This window comes from Carassius carassius, chromosome 50 (assembly GCF_963082965.1).
Source record: "Carassius carassius chromosome 50, fCarCar2.1, whole genome shotgun sequence".
NCBI classification, from domain to species: Eukaryota; Metazoa; Chordata; class Actinopteri; order Cypriniformes; family Cyprinidae; genus Carassius; species Carassius carassius.
The window spans coordinates 2,090,054-2,112,231 of NC_081804.1; the positions used below are offsets into that span (position 1 = coordinate 2,090,054).

The 22,178-nt window shown below is 43.2% G+C and overlaps 2 protein-coding genes across 2 annotated transcripts in view; both read left to right on the forward strand.

The window, feature by feature from the left end:
- LOC132133471 (von Willebrand factor A domain-containing protein 5A-like) overlaps positions 1-22,178 on the forward strand; it is a 57,642-nt gene that overhangs the window by 32,753 nt on the left and 2,711 nt on the right. Inside the window, exons 2-15 of the mRNA XM_059546316.1 lie at positions 14,789-14,881; positions 15,208-15,410; positions 15,493-15,715; positions 15,818-15,984; positions 16,060-16,174; positions 16,250-16,425; positions 16,782-16,870; positions 16,956-17,100; positions 17,181-17,260; positions 17,339-17,453; positions 17,540-17,698; positions 18,146-18,249; positions 18,335-18,552; positions 18,650-18,688. Coding sequence (XP_059402299.1) covers positions 14,842-14,881; positions 15,208-15,410; positions 15,493-15,715; positions 15,818-15,984; positions 16,060-16,174; positions 16,250-16,425; positions 16,782-16,870; positions 16,956-17,100; positions 17,181-17,260; positions 17,339-17,453; positions 17,540-17,698; positions 18,146-18,249; positions 18,335-18,552; positions 18,650-18,688 — 1,873 coding nt within the window. The 5' untranslated portion in view covers positions 14,789-14,841. The remainder of the gene's footprint in view (positions 1-14,788; positions 14,882-15,207; positions 15,411-15,492; positions 15,716-15,817; positions 15,985-16,059; positions 16,175-16,249; positions 16,426-16,781; positions 16,871-16,955; positions 17,101-17,180; positions 17,261-17,338; positions 17,454-17,539; positions 17,699-18,145; positions 18,250-18,334; positions 18,553-18,649; positions 18,689-22,178) is intronic.
- On the forward strand, positions 522-5,433 carry LOC132133563 (beta-1,4 N-acetylgalactosaminyltransferase 2-like). The gene is made up of 6 exons (XM_059546445.1): positions 522-922; positions 1,805-1,891; positions 3,455-3,636; positions 3,723-3,866; positions 4,498-4,723; positions 5,100-5,433. The coding sequence occupies exons 1-6, from the start codon at positions 727-729 to the stop codon at positions 5,279-5,281; spliced, it is 1,017 nt and encodes a 338-aa protein (XP_059402428.1). The 5' UTR covers positions 522-726; the 3' UTR covers positions 5,282-5,433.

The window sequence follows — 22,178 nt, forward strand, 5'->3', positions numbered from 1 at the left end:
GATCCTTTCTCTTAAGGGGGGAGGTGTTATGGGTATGGGTGTGTTCCTTTCTTGGTATTTGGTTTTGTTTTTTCCTTGTGTTGCAGGCGGCCGCAGAGATACAGGACAACTGACTCCCATTAGGAGGTGGAGATAAATATCGTGGTTTTATGCAATGAGGGGGGCACGGAGAGTTGACATCATCTCCGGTTGGCCTCGGGTTGCCTCGTTTTGGGATCGATCGTTGTCTGCATTTTTGTATTCTGTAAACCCCTAGATCTTGTAATAAATATTAATTATATTAATTCAGTGGTGTGGCTGTCCCATCTTTGTTGCGGTTACGAGCTGGCCGTAACATTGATCACAATCATTGGTTTGTTTCAGACGGTCTCTGAATGGGGGTCTGCTGTTTTTCCTTCTTTTAATTGATGCTTTGTGAGCTTTTGATCTAAAGCTGTTAAAGGTAGGGTAGGTGATTTCGTAGAGGCTAGCAATAGCAAGCTAGCTGTGAAAGCATAGGATCCTACCCTCCCTGAAAATCAGAATCACAATCAGATTATATATATTCCACAGATGATATGAAAACAAATAAATACATTTAGACCACTTAACTATTGATTGCTATTGGGACGTGAAGAGACTTTCAGCCAGCATGTTTCTGAACCAAATCACCTACCCTGCCTTTATTTTGGGTGTTTTTCAAAAGGATTCATCATGTGTGAAATGTATAAAATGAGGTAAAATTATATGAAACCTCTCCAGGTTTCTCTAAGGGTGCATAAAGGAGTGCTTTCAGTGATGAATGTCCAGGAAGGAGAGCAGGTGGAGGGCCAGAATGAGCAACATCTGAACATCTCATCCAGCAGCCTCCAACAGCTCAACGACCTGCTGAGCAGACTGACCTACACCAGCACCATCTACCACATCAAGACCGAAGACCTCGGTACGTAACCTGTGACCTGAAGGAATAGTTCACCTGAATTTTATCATCGTTTATTGTCATGTCATTCTATAGCTGTTTAGACTTCTTCTGCGGAACACAGATGTTTGTTGAAGAATTTTAGGTTCCAAAAAACATTGGACCCATCTAACAGAAAAAAAAGAAACAGACATTTAAAAAAAAATGACTTGGGGCTTGTCCAAAATCCCACACTTGCGGTCTTTGCACTTGATCAGTTGTTTACATACATGATATATTTCCTGTATTTGACCCAAGTTTTCAAGTGAGCATGTAGACCAGAAGTCTGTGTAGAACTTTTCATTATGCGATGGGATACACTTATAGTGTTTACAAAAATGCAAGTGTTTACAGAACTTTATTTTGATTTTGAATACTTTGCATTCTGAATGTCTTTTCAGTTTAGTAATAGTGGTGCTTCTAATTAAGTGATAAAAAGCAGTTGCAAATGTTGTACAAAATACTCATCCTAAAATGAGCAACACTTTGTTTTACTACCAAATCTAATTATCTTTCATATTTAACTTACACTGGAAAGGTTTCCACAACACCTTGTGAGATCTCTGCAAAAGTATCATGATTTATTTCCAGAACATGATGCATGATGGGATACTCTTAGCCTCAAATACCATTCCAGAGCAGTATTCAAGATAGTGTGGATTTAGGGTGTGTTAAGGGCGCTGCACTTTGGTGTTTTACTTCAAGTTGTGTGAACCTGCTTTCAAATGGCCAAGACAGCTAATGTGGGTATTTGGAAAAGCCCTTGGAATATAATGAGTCACACAGGGACAACTTTTATGATACTATTATGTTAAAAGTATCATAAGTCATATACTTTTGTACTGACCAATGCATTCATGTCCTTAGCGTACTTCTCTTTTGAGAATCATGAGGTCATATTCCCGATTGAGATCAGACGTTTGTCAGTTCCTGTTCTGTTTGACCCAGGAAAAGGTGAGCTCAAATACTCATACTTACACTGTAAAAAAAGATACATAAATATTTTTACACTGTAATAACAATAATTAAAAAATAACATAGAACTAATACTTGAAATGAGAATAGAATAGAATCTGAGGGTGCAAAAAAATAAAAATACTGAGAAAATCGCCTTTGAAGTTTCCAAATGAACTCTTAGCATTGCATATTATTAATTAAAAATTAAGTTTTTATATATTTACGGTAGGAAATTTACAAGATATCATCATGCAGCATGATCTTTACCTAAATCTTTACCCTGGTCCCACTTTATATTTTGTGTCCCTAATACCTGTGTACTTAAATAGTAACTAGATGTGTACATTTTATGTAACCACAGTGTAAGTACAAATCGGTACATAGCTGTAATGTTTGTCTAACTACACATATGTAACAAGCCACTGAATGGTATGTGTAAGTACAGATGTGTAACAGGACATTGGTAACAACAGTTTTTGGTAATGAAAGTACAAATGTGTAACAGGACTAATAGCACTTTTTGGTAAAGAATGTGTTACACTTTACATTGGATTTATCATGTAATTACTCTGATGTTACACAGCAGCAGCCAGTAAGTTAGGTTTTACATAGAAATTGTGGTTGGTGTCCAAAATGTTACTTTATATTAAGTGGACAGTTCCTGAGGAGTTACCATGCAAGTACACTGTTATTACAGTGGTGCACCTACTCCAACTCGAGATCTAACTCCTCTTACTTTACATATCCCTAAACCTACCCATTCCCACACCCTGGATCCTATTTCCACCCCTTGGATTAAATGGTTCCAATTACTCTTATACATAATGTTGTTACAAAATGTAGTTATATAATTCCTGTTACACAAGTACTTAGTGAAGAGAAAAAAAGTATTGTGACCAATGTCCTGTTATACATTTGTACTTACACAAACCATCTGAGGGTTGTTACATGTGTGTTGTTACAGAAATATTACAGCTGTATATGCTATGTACCTATGTGTACTTACACTATGGTTACATACTACGGACACATGCAGTTACTATGTAAGTACACAGGTAGAGACACTTAATGTAAAGAGGGTCCAATTTAACAACAAAATCCCTAACAGAAAACCTAAATGTACATAATTGAAAAAAAAAAAATTGTCTCAATCAAAAACCATTAATTGTGACATTTCATAGACTGGATTCTGGGTCTTATTTGTTCTTTTTCATACCCACATTTTTTTTTAATTACATGAAACATCCCAATTAAATCTTTACAGTTTTTATATTAAGTTTAGACCACAGAACTTTTTTTCATCAATATTTTTACACAGTTCAGAGTGCAGTGTGTGCTTCTAAACAGTTATTTTATTATCATTTATATACTATTATAGTTTTATTAATATTTTGAATAGCATTTATTTTTATCTTCAGTTTTCACTTTAGTTTTAGTGATTTTGTTATGCACTTTCTGTCATTTTTCTTAATTGTACAGTGTAATCACAGTGTCTGTATCATGTGAACACAAACACCATAATAATTGTCTCCCACTCTCTCTCTCTCTCTCTCTCTGTAGATGTGAACTCTCAGGTGACTGTGCTAATTAAAGCATTTCTGCGTTACAAAGAACTAAACGTCCTCATCAACAGTATCCGTCTGAACTACCCAAAAATAAAGATCATTGTTGCTGATGACAGTCTGAACCCAGAGAAGGTGGTCGGTGACAATATAGAGCACTACATAATGCCCCCAGCACAGGTACAAACCTCAGGTTTTTCAAGTTGACTGTTAATATAATCTTCCTGACGTGTGAAGATTACTTGTTTCATTGTTTGGCTTTTCAGGGCTGGTTTGCAGGAAGAAATCTGGCAGTGTCGCAGGTCACCACTAAATACTTCCTGTGGGTGGATGATGACTTTGTGTTTCTCAATGAGACACGCATTGAGAGCTTTGTGAACATTATGGAAGCCGTTCCTGAACTAGATGTGGTAATTATGTCAATTCTATCATCTTGATGACATTTGCAATTACAAAAAAAACAACAACATTATGACTGTCTGCTCACCAAGGCTGCATTTATTTGATAAAAATACAGTAAAACAGTAATATTGTGAAAAATTATTACAATCTAATAAGTCATATGTATTCCTGTTATCAAAGTTGAATGTTCAGCATCATTACTCCAGTCTTTAGTGTCACCTGATCCTTCAGAAATCATTCTAATATTCTGATTTGCAGCTCAAGAAACTTTTTATATTATAATCAATATTGAAACAGTAGTGCTGCCTAATATTATCATGGAAATTGTGGTTTATTTATTTTCAGGATTCTTTGATGAATAAATAACAGCATTTATTTGAAATCTTTTTTTTACCATTATAAATGTCTTTTACTGTCACTTTTGGTTTATTTAATGCATCCTGGCTGAATAAAAATAACTGTGAGTTGTTATACCTGTGAACTTTGGACTGTTTCACATGTGCAATAAATGTTTATAGTTCACTAAAGTATGAAAAATATTGCTCAATCCAATAGAGATTTTTATTGTGCTCAATATTGTTTCTTATTTTTATGTTTGCGAAAGACCTTGACTGATCTTATTCTTTCTCTCCCCATCAGGTTGGTGGTCAGGTAGAAAGAAATCAGTTTGCTTTCCAGCTGAAATACGAGGAAGGGAACAGCGAGGAAGGCGGCTGTATCACGCGTGTCTCTCGTACCCATGCGCCCCTGCCGGGTTTCAACGGCTGCTTCTTTGCAGATGGAGTCGTCAACTACTTCCTGGGCCGGACGGAGGCTGTGCGGAGGGTCAGTTTTGACCCGTTCCTCAAAAGAGTGGCTCACACTGGTGAGTGGATCTTAAAACATTCAGATCAGATGAAGTCATCCATCTATTTTAGATTAAGTCTGTTATTAGAGTTGCATGTAGACCTGCCTAAAGTGAAACTATGCCTTTTGACATACGATATTCATCCATTGTAGTAAAATAATTAATGGCATATAGGGCTTAGGTCTTAGATAATTCAAAGCAATGGGTGTGGTACAGATTTTGATTTATTGTCCAAGAACAACAGTTTATGACAGCTGACCAACGGAGAAATGTGAATGGAACTTATTCATGATCCATGGTGAACAAATTATTTACATGCCAGCTATAGAGAAAGAGATGCCAGAGATAATAAGTGTTTATTCAAGAATCTGTTTTTATTCTATATTCCCAACAGAATTCTTTGTTGACGGGCTTGGACATTTATTAGTTGCCACCTGTAAAGGTCTCATGATTGGTCATCAAAAACATGGTTCCACAAACAACTACGGTTCCTACAGGCACCCTCCCAAAAGTGATTCACAGGCGAAAATGACCCACCATTTTTTCAAGAACCATCTGAAATGCATCAAATACTAAGGAGCATATGAGGTGAAACATGCCATTCCTCACACCTCATTAATCATTGGATTTTTACATTTTTTATTTACTCTACAAATCAAAGGTTTGGATCTACTTATTCACATGAAAGCTTTTTTTCTTTTTTTACCATGGAATAACAATTTAGCTACTTTTCAAAAATCTGGGCCCGGTTCCCCAAAACGTTCTTATCCCTATGTAGTTCTTCCTTGACCTCTCTCTTAATGTTATGGCATGATTCCCGACACGTTCGTACGCTAAGTATATCTTCTGTAAGTCACACTTTCGTAAGGTTGTTCTGGACCATTCGTAAGCTCTCTCTTAGCCTTGTTTGAGCTCAAGACGCTACTGTGCAGCAGTCTTTAGAAATCAGCGCAGCGCAGTACAAGTCAAACTATGGTATGTTGACAATGTTGTGGCTCAACAATGATTTTGTGTTATGGACATTTTAAGACTCATAATAAAATATGTTCGCAATGGATACAGGCCTATTTATGAAGTTGACTTTGTGGTATCAGAACTAATATGGTGATAATTAGCCTAGGCTATTTCGTAATGTCATTAAAGCGTTAAAATTTTCAGTCACTTTTGATAATTAAAATCTGGCAAACAATTTGGCTCCAAATGGCTAAGATCTATAAATGGTGGTGTCCAGTAAGCGATGAACTATGGCAGCGATCCAATGTGTCCTTGTGTGTGTATTGAATCAAAGACGGCGCTGGCTGCGGAGCCATGTCAAAAAAATATTTTTCGGCAAAACTTAAGACCTTTTGACATTTTGCCTGAAGTGGCTATATAAAAAAAAATTTGCCTCCCAAGACAACTCCTTATGGAGCTGCTGGACCTTCTCACACCTTCCAGGCTAATGCGGTGGAATTTTGCTTTAATCCCTGAAGTCCAGCTGCTTGCAGCGCTACGATTTTTTGCTACAGAGAGCTTCATAGAGGTCGTGGGAAAGGCTACGGACTAAGCAAGACCTCGGTGTGGAGGTGCGTCCACACTGTCACCAACGCACTTCTACGCCATTTGGGGATTACATCCGTCTGCCGGCAGGAGTCCAGGAGGTACACCAGGGCTGTCATGCCATTGCTGGCATCCCCAGAGTCTTGGGCCTGGTGGATGGCACACTCATCCCTACGTGGATAAGGAGCAATATATACAAATAAGTAGTAGTTACTGATACAATAAAGTTAGACAGTGTTACGAGTTATAAGTATTCATAAGTAGTCCTGAGGTACTAATATGATTATTGGGGTAGAGTGGTGTCTAAAATTTCATTGTAGAGTGATGCAGAGCTACATGAAGGAAAATTAGAGTGGCAGTGCGGATGCAATAAATAAACTTAAAAGCAGCACACATTTAAAGATTCAAAGATTAAATGCTCAGTTGTCATTTTATTTTTTGAGAAAATGATTTATTTGTTTCTATTCTTCAGCTTATGTATCCACTGCAGAAGTACCCTATTTTCTGCAAATGTCCGACTTCTGATTCATTAGCTGCTATAGATAAATAGCTAAAAGAATAACAAACTGCAGTAAACATATATGTATATTGTTATTGTCTAACTAGTAAAATGTTTACATGTTATGTGAAAACTATTACAAGTACATAAATAAATAAAAAGAGACTTACTCATGTTTATGATCTCTGCTGAATAAAGCGCTTCATCCTTTTTTTCTGAAGAAAAATCCAAATCTCAAATCCTCAACCACATCACATCTTTTTTGGGGTAAATTATGTCTAATTCCTTTCATCGCGAAGCAAACAGTAAAATAAAAAAACTTGTAGAACAGTCTGGCTGTGTTGTCTTCTGTTGTGTGGGTGTATTCAAGCCGTGAGCTTCAGTGTAAAATTAGAATCTGAATAGAGCGTTCAGCGCGGGGGCGTGGTCGCATTAGAAGATAATGAAAAAGGGAGACATGAAAAACGGACATCGCGTTATTTTCATATGGATTACTTTATCACAGAATATCTGTTTTCGGCAGCACTTTTTAGTTTAAAAGTAGACATGTCAGGCTTTCTATAGATATCTCTCTCATGTCTCTTTGTTGAGTATTCACTGAGTTACAGTTAATTTTAATGACGTGTTTGTAAATGAAGAACAGCGCAGACAAAGGTGCTGAAAATATTATAGTATTTAGCAAAGTATAGCTGTGTAAATATTGTCATAATAACAGTTGTCTGTAGTTTTGATTGATTGTAATCCATTAAATACATTTCTATCAAAGTTATGACATTATTGCTACAACAACCCGGTCCTGCAGGTTTGCCTTATACAACATTAGGAAGATTAGACCCTTCCTGTCAGAGCAAGCAACCCAACTTCTTGTCCAAGCTCTTGTTCTCTCCAGACTGGACTATTGTAATGCTCTCCTGGCGGGCCTTCCTGCATGTACTGTCAAGCCTCTGCAATTGATCCAGAATGCAGCAGCGAGGGTTGTCTTCAATGAGCCAAAAAAAGCTCACGTTACTCCTCTCCTCACCAGGTTACACTGGCTACCAGTTGCTGCTCGGATCAAATTCAAGGTACTGATGCTAGCCTACAAGACGACCACTGGCACGGCACCAACTTACCTAAACTCATTGAGTTAAATCTTATGTGCCCTCCAGAAGTTTGCGCTCTGCAAGTGAACGACGCCTTGTGGTACCATCCCAAAGAAGTTCAAAATCACTCTCAATGACCTTTTCCTGGACTTTGCCCAGCTGGTGGAATGACCTCCCAATCTCAATTCGTACAGCTGAGTCTTTACTCATTTTCAAGAAACATCTAAAGACTCATCTTTTTCGCCTGCACTTAACCAACTAACACTAGCAGTTTTCCTTTTCTTGTCTTTTAATTTTATTAAAAATACCCTACCTATGCGTTCTATACTAGACTAACTGAGACTTGTCATGGCACTTTGTATACTGTTGTTGTTCTCTTGTTGACCTGACTGCTTCTGTTGTTCTCATTTGTAAGTCGCTTTGGATAAAAGCGTCTGCTAAATGATTAAATGTAAATGTATCAAGACAAATTTTGCCTTCTTTCCTTTGAATTCTCTAAAACCACAAACCCCTTCTTATCCCATTGTTTTTGCAACCTTTCCTTCAGTCTTTTCTTAATAATACTCTTGATTTCATTCTAACTTAGATTAACAATTAAGTTAATGTTGTTGTTTTTAACTGCTTCTATATCTGCAGTTTCATTTCCTTGGATACCAATATGCGCCAGCACCCATACAAATACCACTTTAATCCCCATCTTTTGAATGTTAAATAACCATTACATCAGGGATAGGCAACTCCGGTCCTGGAGGGCCACTATCCTGCAGAGTTTAGCTTCAGCCCTCATAAAAACTCACCTGCCTCTATCTATCTAGTAATCCCGAAAACACTGATTTCCTTTTTCAGGTGTGTTTAATTAGGGTTGGAGCTAAACTCTGCAGAATAGTGGCCCTCCAGGACCGGAGTTGCCTATCCCTGCTTTACTTTATTTCTATTAAAATGTCTGGTCTACTTTCCGAGTGACTGTATTGGACACTAGCCAAGATGAACATGAATCTGAACAAACAGCTAATTTCAATTATCTCTTCTATCTACTCTATTGCTAATAGTAGTGCAATAATTTCCCCTGTATAAACAGATAACTCATCACTGATCCTTTTTCTTACTGATAGATGAAATTCTGGAACAGTAAACGCTACCCCATTGACCAAACTCATTGTAGATCTCATCATAGCTGTAGTACTCATTAACATATGTCTGCACATTATATAAATTATATTCCTCACTCTTATTTTTCTTAATAATGTAAAATCTACTGTAGCATCTGAAAGTAAACAAGGTTTTATTACAGGTAATGGTAACATTGAACAGATTAACTTCAATTGCTGTTGCTTTCTGTGTCACTGTCCATCTAAAGCTTTTAATTTTCCTCCCCTCTTTTTCCCAACAAGGTTTTAAAATATCTAGTATTGGATGCTCTTGACTATGGCCTAGTAGATTAACCCAATAATTGACTGTTGACTGTACCCTTCTCATTTATAATGACATTTCCCCATTTCAACCTGTAGTGCTGTAAATGGTGTAGTTTTCATAGCTCCTGTACATCATCTCAATACCTGATGCTGTATATTATCTAACTTTCCAAGAGACATTTCTGCTGCTGATCCATACACCACACAACCATAATCTAACAACCATAATCTAATCAATCCAATATACATGGCCTTTAACACCATCCTATCTGCCCCCCATTCACTGCCCAACCATTACCCAAATGTTCAAATACATCATTTATCATTATGGAAAACAATAAAGGGCTCACTATACTTCCTTGTGGAGTTCCATTTTCAATCATTAACTTTTCTGAATAACTATTTCCTATTCTCACTTTTACTGATAAAAAGTGCTCTTACTGATAAAAAATCCTTGATACATCTATACTTTTGACCTTTAATACCCAACTTACATAATTTTATTAACATTCCTTCTCTCCACCCCATGTCGTACGCTGTCTCTATGTCGAAGAAGACAGCCACTACACTCTCTGTATTTATTTGTTGTTATGTGGATGGAGTGGAGGATGAACCCAAATGCAGACAGATGTCACAGCAACACGGTTTATTATACAAAACAGGAAAACAAAACCCACGAGGGGGCAAAACAAGGGCTAGACAGACGAAAGATGACAAAACTAGACTATGACTAAAACAGGATCAAACAACTACTTAGACAAGACTCTCTACAGACTTACTTACGGACAGTTCTCACATACATTAACAGTTAGCAACATTTGACAGAAATAGGCAATATTAAACAACGTTTGACAATCTTAAACAATGAACCGACAAAGAGACAGAGAAACACACGAGGTTATAAAGGGAGGCTACTAATGAACAGCTGGAACAGGTAAATCAATGATGACAAAACTAGGGTAACAAGGGGGGCGGGGCAAGGGAACGAGACAACACGAGCACATGGCCCAAAGACAAGGCCATGTGCTTGTACACAAAACATGGGCCTGTCATGATCCTGCCACAAGACTAGAGAAAAAACCAGGACATGAAGGCAGAACCATGGCAGAACCATGACAGAACCCCTCCCTTAAGGAGCGGCTTCCAGACGCTCCTCAAGGGAACATCAAACACGAGACACGACTGACTGGGACAAAGACACAAACCAACAGGACATGACAAATAACACTAAAGGCAAACATGAAAAAACAATCACAGGGTTAGGGTGCAAAATCAAAAACAATAAACAAGGCAGAGGAGGTGGGGGAAGCACAAAGTCCTTAGAGGGCAGTCCAGGGTGGATGGGAGGACTGGGGGTCTTGGGTCTCCGGGACGAGGACTGAGGACTGGGACTCCGGGGGAACTTGGCTGGAGACACATGAGGGGATGACTTGGGGGAAACAGTAGGCAGCTTGACAGGGGAGACAGGAGGCAACACGACAGAAGACAAGACAGGGTATACTGCTGGTGATATTGGAGCAGAAGCAAGAATAGAGCCCCCCAACGACGGCTCCGTATCAGCGCTCCCCATCTCTAAATCGGGGAGATCATCGTCCGCAGCAGACTGGGGTACTGCGCTCACAGCAGCTGACTGGGGTATGGCGCTCACGGCAGCTGACTGGGGTTCGGCGCTCACGGCAGCTGACTGGGGTTCGGCGCTCACGGCAGCTGACTGGGGTTCGGCGCTCACGGCAGCTGACTGGGGTTCGGCGCTCACGGCAGCTGACTGGGGTTCGGCGCTCACAGAATCTTTGGACTCAGTACTAGACATGACAGACTTGCCAGGGGCTTCGAGAATCTGGACAAGACGCTTTAGATATTCAGCCAAAGTGTCAGCAGCGATGAGGACAGGCATTTCTTGATGCGCGGAAACAGCCCGCAAGACAGCTTCAGCAGCTGAATCGGCCGCTGCTCTCTCTGCAGCACTCACGACAGCGGGCACGGGAATAGCGCTTGCAGTGGCGGGCTCGGGAACAGCGCTTGGAGTAGCGGGCTCTGGAACAGCACCTGGGACAGCGCTTACAGTAGCGGGCTCTGGGACAGCACCTGGGAGAGCACTTGCAGTAGCGGGCTCTGGGACAGCGCTTAGGACAGCGCTTGCAGTAGCGGGCTCCGGGACCAGCAGAGATGAAGGGCGAGAGGCTCCCTTTCTCCTCCTCTTCCTCTTAGGTCGCGGTGTGGAAGACAGAGCCGGACATGTCGCCGGTTGGTGAAGCTCAGCGGGATCTGTGACTTGCGTCGGACTGGCAGTCTCAGAAGGCGCGGACTCAGCCGAGGATGAGTCCGACAGAGAATCCCACGAAGTCCATCTTCCTCGTTTGCCACGAAGATCCACAGGAGTGGATGGGACCTCGGACGAAGTGGAGTGAGCCTGGTCCCCTAGAAAAACACACTGGTGGCGACAACACGGTGGGACTCTGCGGCTTCTCCCGAGAGAAACGATCCCAGAGTTGGGCATAATTCTTCAGGATCCACTCACCCTGGCACGGGACTGGAAGGTTGACCCTCTCTCTGTCGGTGGGGGACGTCAACCAGCATTGTTCACGTATCTGTGATTGTTGCCGGAGCAGGGAGGACATACTGTCTGCTGGGTTCCTTTTTGGTCGGTTCATTCTGTTATGTGGATGGAGTGGAGGATGAACCCAAATGCAGACAGATGTCACAGCAACACGGTTTATTATACAAAACAGGAAAACAAAACCCACGAGGGGGCAAAACAAGGGCTAGACAGACAAAAGATGACAAAACTAGACTAACACTTTACAAACTAGACTATGACTAAAACAGGATCAAACAACTACTTAGACAAGACTCTCTACAGACTTACTTACGGACAGTTCTCACATACATTAACAGTTAGCAACATTTGACAGAAATAGGCAATATTAAACAACGTTTGACAATCTTAAACAATGAACCGACAAAGAGACAGAGAAACACATGAGGTTATAAAGGGAGGCTACTAATGAACAACAGGTGGAACAGGTAAATCAATGATGACAAAACTAGGGTAACAAGGGGGGCGGGGCAAGGGAACGAGACAACACGAGCACATGGCCCAAAGACAAGGCCATGTGCTTGTACACAAAACATGGGCCTGTCATGATCCTGCCACAAGACTAGAGAAAAAACCAGGACATGAAGGCAGAACCATGACATTGTGCTTTCCTTATTTCGTCTTCTAAACACACAGCCGGATCCATTGTATTTCTCTCTCTCCTAAAACCACTCTGATATTTGGACAACAATTTACTATTTTCCACATGATACATTAACCATTCATCCACCATTTCTTCCATTATCTTACCAATATTAGACGTCAAAGCAATTCGGTCTATAATTTCCAGGAATTGTAAAATTTTTCCCAAGTTTACGTATTGGAACCTCCTTCCAATTTTGTGGTAATTTTACATCCAGTAGGTGACGCTTACTGGCTGTCATTGGCTATCGGAGGTATCACGTCAGAGGCGGTCCAATCAAGAGTCGTAAATATCTAACATTAATTAGGAAAACCGTCAATAATGCAAAATGACAGTTAAAGGCAGTTCATCATTGAATTCAGTGATAACATCATCTCAGTTCAGTTTGAATAGTATCTGTGCAATCATTTTCAATCAAGTCAACAATATCGCTGTAAATGAAGTGACCCCAACTAAGCAAGCCAGAGGCGACAGCGGCAAGGAACCAAAACACCATCTGTGACAGAATGGAGAAAAAACCTTGGGAGAAACCAGGCTCAGTTGGGGGGCCAGTTCTCCTCTGACCAGACGAAACCAGTAGTTCAATTCCAGACTGCAGCAAAGTCAGATTGTGCAGAAGAATCATCTGTTTCCTGTGGTCTTGCCCTGGTGGTCCTCTGAGACAGGGGATCTGTCTTCCGTGAGGGGCTGGTGCGCTGTTTTGTGTGAAACAGCGCACCGCCTGAACGGGGAGGAGCAGGGAACGGGGGACTCCTGCCGGCTGCCCAAAACCGGAGGAGCCGTCCACCGGGCGGCGGAGGAGTGTCGTGCCGTCCGCCGAGGGCTGCCCAGTGCCACCGCCAGGCACCGCGGAGGAGATCACCCAGCTGGTGGAGGGCCGAGCAGCAGTGCGTCGGGGAACCAGAATTTTTTTTTTCCCTCTCTCCCCTCTCTCCCCTCTGTCGCTCCTCCTTCCATCTCCTTTTCTCTCGCCTCGTCTGTCCTACCCCCAGGTTCCCGTAGGTCCCCGTGAGCGGTCTCCCCGGAGGGAGGGGGGGGGGGGGAGTAGAGCGCAGTCTCGAGGGTACCCCCCGGCCTGCGAGGGGCGATGGGGATATGTGACGAGTGGGGCGGGGCCGAGGGATGTGGGAACACGAGTGAGGCCGGTGGAGTGATTGTGAAATCAGCGACACCTGCGACCCACCACCGGTCTCGAGTCCCACATAGGAGATGGAAGGATATAAAACTGGAGCGACGACAGTGAAGGATGAGAGAGGAACAGGCCTGGGCTTTTAGTTGTGTTTTGGTTTTTATTTGAGCGCACCAGTCGTCCGTGAGGGGCTGGTGCGCTGTTTTGTGCTTATTTTGTATTATTAAAATGTTATTTGATTGTCCGCCGGTTACCGCCTCCTTCTTCCCGATGATTATTAAGGTTTAATTCATGACAGAGAGAAACAGACTAATATTAGCGTAGATGCCATTGTTCTAATGATGTAACAAGTACCTCGGGTGTTATGGGAAGCATTCCCAGTTCCGGTTAACCTAATTAATGCAGCCTAAAAATCCTTTAACGGATTTGGATATTAGAATCATATTAGTGTATTATGTGTAAGCAAGGTTAAAGAGATGGGTCCTGTACTTGTCTCAGTAAAATTTAGTTTAGTAAAGTTGTATTTTGTTCTATTCTAAACCAAATTCTATATATGTGACCTGCACCGTTTGAGTTTTATGTTCCAAAATAAAAAACATATATAATAATGTTTCCAAGATGTTTGCTGTTTTGAAATCTAAAACAATTTAAATTAAATTAATGTTTTTGTTTTTGTGTTTTTTTAATGACTTTTCTCCTGGATTTTGTTTGTCTGTCAGTGATTTAATAAAACTGTTGTTCCTCATTCACTCAGTCAGGATACTTTCACACTGCTGTAGAATCAAAGTGTTAAATATGGGTTTCAATATTTAAAACGTGAAATTAGGTAAAATAAAGAGTACATATTAATGAATATTAGAATAACTGTTTGTCGAAGAGATTAGAGGAAAATTACCTTAACCAAAGAACTATCCATTCTGTTGAATCTAAATACGATTACAACAAGGTCTTTCCGAACGTAACCTAATTAATATTCATGAATCAAACGTGGACACGGCGCTCCTGCGAACAATGCAATTAATATTCATGAGGCATGACTTCACTATCTGCTATGGGTCTTATAGTGATTCAGCGACTTTGACCGCATTAGAAATGTAAGAAGCACCGATCTAATCATTTCATTTTAATGAATCCATAGGTGAAGATTTAAAGCAGATATAAAGACAGTAGTTTAGGTGTTTTTAGTTTCACTTTCGATTTGAAGAAAAATCGTCATTTCTTCTCCGGAGCGTCAGGATGGAGATCTGCGGTCTTCTAACTGCGAAAAATGAGTCAGGTACGAATTCACCTGTTTGCTGTTATCTGTTTCTTAAATTAAAAAATGTATAATACGTAGGAGACCTGAGCTATTTTTGACATAAGGAAAATTGGTCGTAAGAGTTTTAAATCTCAGTATTTAACATAATTTATGTTTTACTCAGAGTATAAGAAAATTATTTTTTAACATTATTTTGTCACACCTTGTTCTCCTATTCAGTTATTTATTTTATTAAAGCCAATATTTATCTCTCAGAGAGCTGTATGTGAGGAGTATATGTAATGTTGTTCTGCTGTTTTTGAGCTGTATTTGTGATGTTGTTGTGTTGTTGTTGTGTGACTCAGTGCCTCTGAAGAGCATCTCGGTGCAGGTTCGGGTTCAGGATCATGTAGCCACAGTCTCCTCCACTCTGCAGTATGTGAATGAGGAAGAGCGCCCCCTGGAGGCCTTGTTCGTCTTCCCTCTGCCTGCTGATGCTGCTGTCTGCCACTTCAGTGCCAAGATCGGAGAGCAGGAGATTGTGGCAGAGGTGCAGGACAGAGAAAGTGTGAGTCATATTAGAAATCTGCAGGACATTGATTTGTATATTCTTACTACACATCACCTTTTAATTAAACCGTATCTTGCAGGCGAGGGATCAGTATGATGACGCTGTGAGTTCGGGTCAGCAGGCGTTTCTGTTGGAAGAGAGCCCAGAGAGTCCTGATGTGTTCAGACTGAGTGTGGGGTGTCTGTCGGCGGGTCAGAACGCTGCTGTCACCATCATCTACATCACTGAGCTCGCTGTGCAGGCCGACCACTCGCTGCGCTTCTGTCTGCCGGCTGTACTCAACCCCCGATACACACCAGCAGGTACTGCAGCAGCTCTGACACACACTTTATTAGAGGAGAGAAGCTGATTCTAACACACTCTGTGTGTGTGTGTGTGTGTGTGTGTGCGTGTGTGTCTGTCAGGTTCAGGTGCTGGTATCGTCTCAGAGATTTCATCAGGATGTGGAGCTGTTCCCTACACGCTGATTCTCAGTGTCCATGTGAGCTCTCCAAAGCCCATCTCCAAACTAGAGTCCAACTGCTCTCTGGATCCTCTAGTGTTCCTGCAGTCTGATCACACTCAGGCCACGGTACTGTGTGTCTTCATGTGTTTATCTGGATGTGTGAGCAGAGCAGTTTGAAGCATGTGTTGTTTATGTGTGCAGGTGAATCTGAGTCCTGGTCACATGTTTGATAAGGACTTTGAGCTGTTTGTGTTCTATCAGGATACCCATCAGCCCTCTGCTATAGTGGAGGCAGGAGTGACCACTGCCCCGCCAGGTACGACCTGCAGCTCACTGGCATTATGGGATTGAGTGCTCAAGCTGTCACTGACTCTCTATTTCTTTATTTCAGGCTCTCTGATGAGGGACCCAGTGGTCATGATAAGTTTGTACCCAGAGTTCCCAGAGGAAGTGATGTCATCACTGGCAACTCAAGGGGAGTTTGTTTTTGTGATTGATAGATCAGGCAGTATGGGCAGCATGATGCATCATGGGACAGGAGCAAAGATGCGCATTGAAAGTGCAAAAGTAAGAATAAATATACTAAACAGCATTTATTTAAATTATTTGAGATGAGACATTTAAAGTCATCATGAAACTTGGCACATGGAAGAATAATGGAGACTGTGTCTGTATTTTGTCCATCTACATTTCATATTAAACTCAATTCAAGTGTTTGATGGAAAAGGAATGAAAAGTAAAAAGGAAAATAAGTTATTATGTTTTGATGAAAATTGAAAGACAAACCATATTTTCTTTGTGCACAATAAAACCAGGAATGTCCATTAGGAAAGTAAATACAATAGTTATACTGCATCTTGTATGCTTTAGTAAATAATGTAGTTTTGATCTCATGTTCACTTTCTATCCATGTCTCTCTATAGGACACTCTGCTGTTACTGTTGAAGAGTCTGCCCATGGGATGCTACTTCAATATCTATGGATTTGGCTCTGATTTTGAGTCCTTCTTCCCGTAGCAACTGTAGATCTTTATTCATAGATGTACAGTTTTGAAATGTGTCAGTGGAGGTGAGATGTGTTTCTGTGTGTCTTTGCAGTCAGAGTGTCGTGTATAATCAGGAAACAATGGATCAGGCTCTGAAGAGAGTGAAGGAAATGAAATCAGACATGGGCGGCACAGAGATTTTACAGCCTTTAAAACACATCTACAGTCAGCGCTGTCACCCCGATCACCCCAGACAGGTACAACACCTCTGCTTACACCCGAACAATGCACTGTAACGATGTGAAGTCAAAGATTTAAGACTGTTTTCTCTCTTCAGCTGTTCGTCTTCACAGATGGAGAGGTGGGAAACACTAAAGAGGTGCTGGACCTGGTGAAAAGTCACGCTCACTCTCACAGGTAAAGCTCTGCTGGGTTTGATCTGTGCATCATTCATATCTTCATCACTAACAGTAACAGAGCTGATCGTGTCTTCAGGTGTTTCTCGTTCGGGATTGGTGAGGGTGCGAGTGCCGCCCTCATCACAGGAATGGCCAGAGAGGGATCTGGTCACGCTCAGTTCATCACAGACACAGACCGCATGCAGCCCAAAGTAAAGCTCTTCACTGGATTTCACAGGCACAAATGTTTCCTGGTCAAATGTCTCAATGGTTTCTCCTTCTCTTCAAACTATATCAGGTGATGCAGTCGCTCAGGTTTGCGCTGCAGCCCGCTGTGGTTAATATCTCTGTGGATTGGACCCTTCCAGATGGTCTTACTGTTGACACACTGTCTCCTCCCATCAATGTGCTCTTCCAGGGTCAAAGGACACTCATTTATGCCCAACTGAAAGGAGAGGTGAGATGGTTTTACATGTATTTCTATAAAGTGAAAAGAAAGTGAAGTGACATTCAGCCAAGTATGGTGACCCATACTCAGAATTTGTGCTCTGCATTTAACCCATCCGAAGTGCACACACACAGAGCAGTGAACACACACACACACACTGTGAGCACACACCCGGAGCAGTGGGCAGCCATTTATGCTGCGGCGCCCGGGGAGCAGTTGGGGGTTCGATGCCTTGCTCAAGGGCACCTAAGTCGTGGTATTGAAGGAGGAGAGAGAACCGTACATGCACTCCCCCCAACCTCAATTCCTGCCAGCCCGGGACTCGAACTCACAAACTTTCGATTGGGAGTCCGACTCTCTAACCATTAGGCCACGATTTTTTTGTATTGTATAATTACAATTAGACCAGTTTCTCTCATTTAGCTTGTGAAAATCTGTCTTTACTCTCTCTTACAGAGTTCAGGAGGCTCTGAGGGAACAGTGACTGTCAAATACAGCCTTAAAGATCAACCAGTAACAAACCAGCTCCACTTCTGGCTCAAACCAACTGAGGAAACTGGGTAACACACATAGAAACATCCTGAATTGGAGTGACACGGAGTGTTTTATTTTCTAATCCAACACATTTGCTCCATGTTTCTGCAGGCTGTCCATCCACCGGCTGGCGGCTCGGACCCTGATGCGTTCTCTGGAGCAGGAGGAGAGGTCAGGTGCTGCAGATGTTGAGGGCATCAGGAGCAGGATGGTGGAGCTCAGTGTTCAGGCAGGAGTGAGCAGTGTTCATACAGCCTTCATTGCTGTTAATAAAGACAGCAGACAGACTGTGAAAGGACCTCTACAGCAGAGAAGAGTGTCAGCGTATGGTTAGTGCAACGATTGTATTTGTGTGTGTATAAATCACTTTTACTGTCATCTGACTGATTTGATGTTTACATTAAGATAAAATCAAATGTTTTTCAGATTTGTCTTTTGTAATTGCCGTGATGCAAGCAAATTGTGGTAAGACAGACAATAATCTGTTATTTAAGCATAAAGATTTTTACTTATCGCCCTGATTTCACCTGCATGCCATCAGCTTATTGAAGTCTACATGTGATGTGATACAGTATGTGACAGGAAAGCGTTCTTGTGGCAAACTTCCAACTTTTTTTTTTAGCCCCAAGAAAACATGTACTCATTTCGTGCAGGTTTCCTTCTGACATTTTGAAATACTTCAATCCAGTTTTCACATTGTTTGCATGTGTTTCTAGTGTTTTTAATATGGTTACAGACAAACCATGTGCATTACCATTCTGATACACGGACTTGTAGACAAGCTTCAGAATCAGAAGGGAAGTTCTTTTTAAGTTCCCGGTACCAAGGGGGAAGCTGGAGTTTGTAAGTGACCTGATTGATCTGCTGGATGAATGGGCCAATGAATCTGGGACTGAGCTTGCGGCAGGGTAGACGCAGGTGGATGTCCCGGGTGGACAGCCAGACCTTCTGACCGGGTTGGTAGTTAGGAGCCTCCGATCGGCGAAGGTCGGCTGTCGTCCTGCGTCTGCGAAGTGCCCGCTGAAATTGGTGATGTGCCGCGTCCCAGACCCTCTTGCTCTCCCGAAACCAGTAGTCGATGGCGGGACATCCGAGGGTTCACCTGACCAGGGGAATAGAGGTGGTTGGTAGCCGAGTACGCACTGGAAGGGGCAACCCGGCGGGGTGTTGGTAGGAGGTTCGGCTGGAGGAAGAGTGTCAGAAGACCAAGTAATCGGAGAGACAATGATATTTTCTGGGAGGATGGTTTCTGGAGTTTCAGATTTCTCTTCGAGAACGTAGCATCTGGATAGGGCATCGGCCTTTACGTTTTTCACCCCTGGGCAGTACGAGATGGTGAATTGGAAGCGGGTGAAGAATAACGCCCAGTGGGCCTGTCTGGGATTGAGTCTCTTGGCTACTCGAAGGTATTCTAGGTTCTTATGGTCAGTGAGGACTTGAAATGGGTGTTTGGCTCCCTCTAGCCAATGCCTCCATTCCTCCAGAGCTAGTTTGATGGCTAGCAATTCCCAATTTCCGATGTCGTAGTTTACCTCCGCCGGGTTGAGTTTCCGGGAGAAGAAGGCGCATGGATGGAGGCGGCTGGGATTCCCCTGCTGCTGGGATAGGACCGGTGGTTGAGGCGTCCACTTCCACCACGAAGGGCCGATCGGGATCAGGATGGACCAGGAGTGGGGCGGTCGTAAAGGCCTGTTTAAGGGTTTGGAAGGCTTCTGTGGCGGTTGGAGTCCAGGAGAGAAGGTTTCTGGCGGAGGAGATTGGTAAGAGGACTGGTGATGGTACTGAAGTTGCGTATAAACCGTCTATAGAAATTGGCGAAGCCAAGGAACCGCTAAAATTCTTTGATGGTGGTTGGAGTGGGCCAATCCTTGACTGCGCTCACCTTCCCCTCGTCCATCCGGATGCCACTGCGATTGATGGTATAGTCAAGGAACTGCACTGAGGGCTGATGGAAGGAACATTTTTCGGCTTTGAGGTAGAGCTGGTAGTCCCTCAGGGGTTGCAGGACCTCTGCAACGTGGCGTTGATGTTCTGCCAGGCTCCAGGAATAGATGAGGATATCATCTATATATACCAAGACGGACTTGTGGAGGAAATCCCGGAGCACCTCGTGGATGAAATCCTGGAATATGGAGGGGGTGTTAACAAGCCCATACGGCATGACGCAATATTCGTAGTGACCAGTAGGGGTAATTAAGGCAGTCTTCCACTCGTCCCCCTCACGTAGCCGGATGAGGTTGTATGCGCTGCGGAGGTACAACTTGGTGAACAAAGTGGCACCACGGAGATGTTCCAGGGCAGCTGGGACGAGGGGAAGTGGGTACCGGAATTTTACAGTGATGTTATTGAGTGCTCGGTAATCAATACATGGCCTCAAGCCTCCATCCTTCTTCTCTATGAAGAAAAAGCTCTAAGCAGTAGGGGAGGTAGATGGACGAATATACCCTTGGGCCAGCTCCTCCTTGATGTATTCCTCCATGGCCTTCTCCTCGGGAATGGATAGGGGATATATCCTTCCCTTTGGCACTGGTTCACCCGGCAGCAGATTGATGGCACAGTCCCACGGCCGGTGTGGAGGCAGCTTGGAGGCCCGTTTAGGGCAGAAGACGTCGCTGAAGGGGGCGTAGCATTGAGGAATGGTGATGGACTGATTTTCAACTGGGCTCTCAATAGACGTGGAGTAGACTGGGAGAGGTTCAGGGGACGGTGTGACTGGAACTGGACAACCGGAGATGCATGATTGGAAACAGGCTTCGCCCCACTTCAGGATCTCGCCCGTCTTCCAGGAAATCACAGGGTTGTGCTGCTCCAGCCATGGGCGCCCTAGAATAACGTCAGCGGTGGATTCCTCCAGAACCAGCAGATGGATCTCCTCGTGATGGAGTAGTCCAGTTTGGAGGGATATGGGGCCCACACTATGGCGCACGCACTTCCTGCTTAGCGGCCTGCCGGTGATTGTGTGGACCTGGTAGGCTGACGGCGTGGCCATGGTAGGGAGTTTGAGCTGACGGCAGAGGGCACCGGAGATGAAGTTGCCGCCTGACCCAGAATCGAGGAGGGCAGAAACTGGAAGAGACATGTCAGCGGCAGTAAGTGTCAGAATAGTGGCGAGTGGTTTCATTTGGTATCTTGAAGGGAGAATGGCACTCACCATAGGACGAGGAGGACGGACGGGGCACACTGCTATAGCATGCCCCGGGGCTGCACAGTAGAGGCACAGATTCTGGGCCAGCCGTCTCTGACGCTCCGCCATAGTGAGGCGGTAGGAGTCGAGGATCATAGGCTTGCTGGCTGGTTCTGGGGGGCTGACGTTTTCTGGTCGGCAGAGTGGTGTGGAGGAATGCGACTGGCCCTGGTGCTCTTCTAAGCGCGACTGCATACGAGTGGCGAAGCGGATGGATAGCTGGATGAATCGCTCGAGTCCGATGGTATCCTCGTATGCAGCGAGATGCAACCGCACTCGGGGTTCCAATCCTTGACGGTAGGTCGTCAGTAAAGCCGGTTCGTTCCATCCACTGGAGGCTGCCAGAGTCCTAAACTGAAGGGCATATTCATTGACAGACATTTTTCCTTGTTTTAGATTATACAGCTTCTCACCAATGGAAGAGTCCCAAGCTGGTCTGCCGAAAACTTCACGGAAAGGGTCGATGAAGCTAGAATAAGACTGGATAACTGGGTTATTTTGAGTCCAGAGAGAATCTGCCCACAGTAGTGCTTTACCTTGCAGCTGGGAAATAATAAAGGCTACCTCTGAACGGTCAGTGGGGTACAAGTGCGGTTGCATCTCCAGGACCAGCGAACATTGAAGGAGGAATCCACTGCATTCCTCCGCCGAACCAGAGTAGGGCACCGGCCTGGCCATGGGACTGGCGTGAACGGCAGGTGAGGAAGTGATGACAGGGTCGGCGGAAGTGCTCGCTGGTGTAGGAGATGCTGGTGTTGCCATGAGTGTTCG

Bases quoted from the DNA above. Each gene is read 5' to 3' on its own strand.
- LOC132133563 (XM_059546445.1), top strand. From the start codon at position 727: ATGAAACCTCTCCAGGTTTCTCTAAGGGTGCATAAAGGAGTGCTTTCA. The intron at 1,892-3,454 runs GTGAGCTCAAAT...CTCTCTCTGTAG, and splicing joins TCTGTTTGACCCAGGAAAAG to ATGTGAACTCTCAGGTGACT. The intron at 4,724-5,099 runs GTGAGTGGATCT...TATTCCCAACAG, and splicing joins CAAAAGAGTGGCTCACACTG to AATTCTTTGTTGACGGGCTT.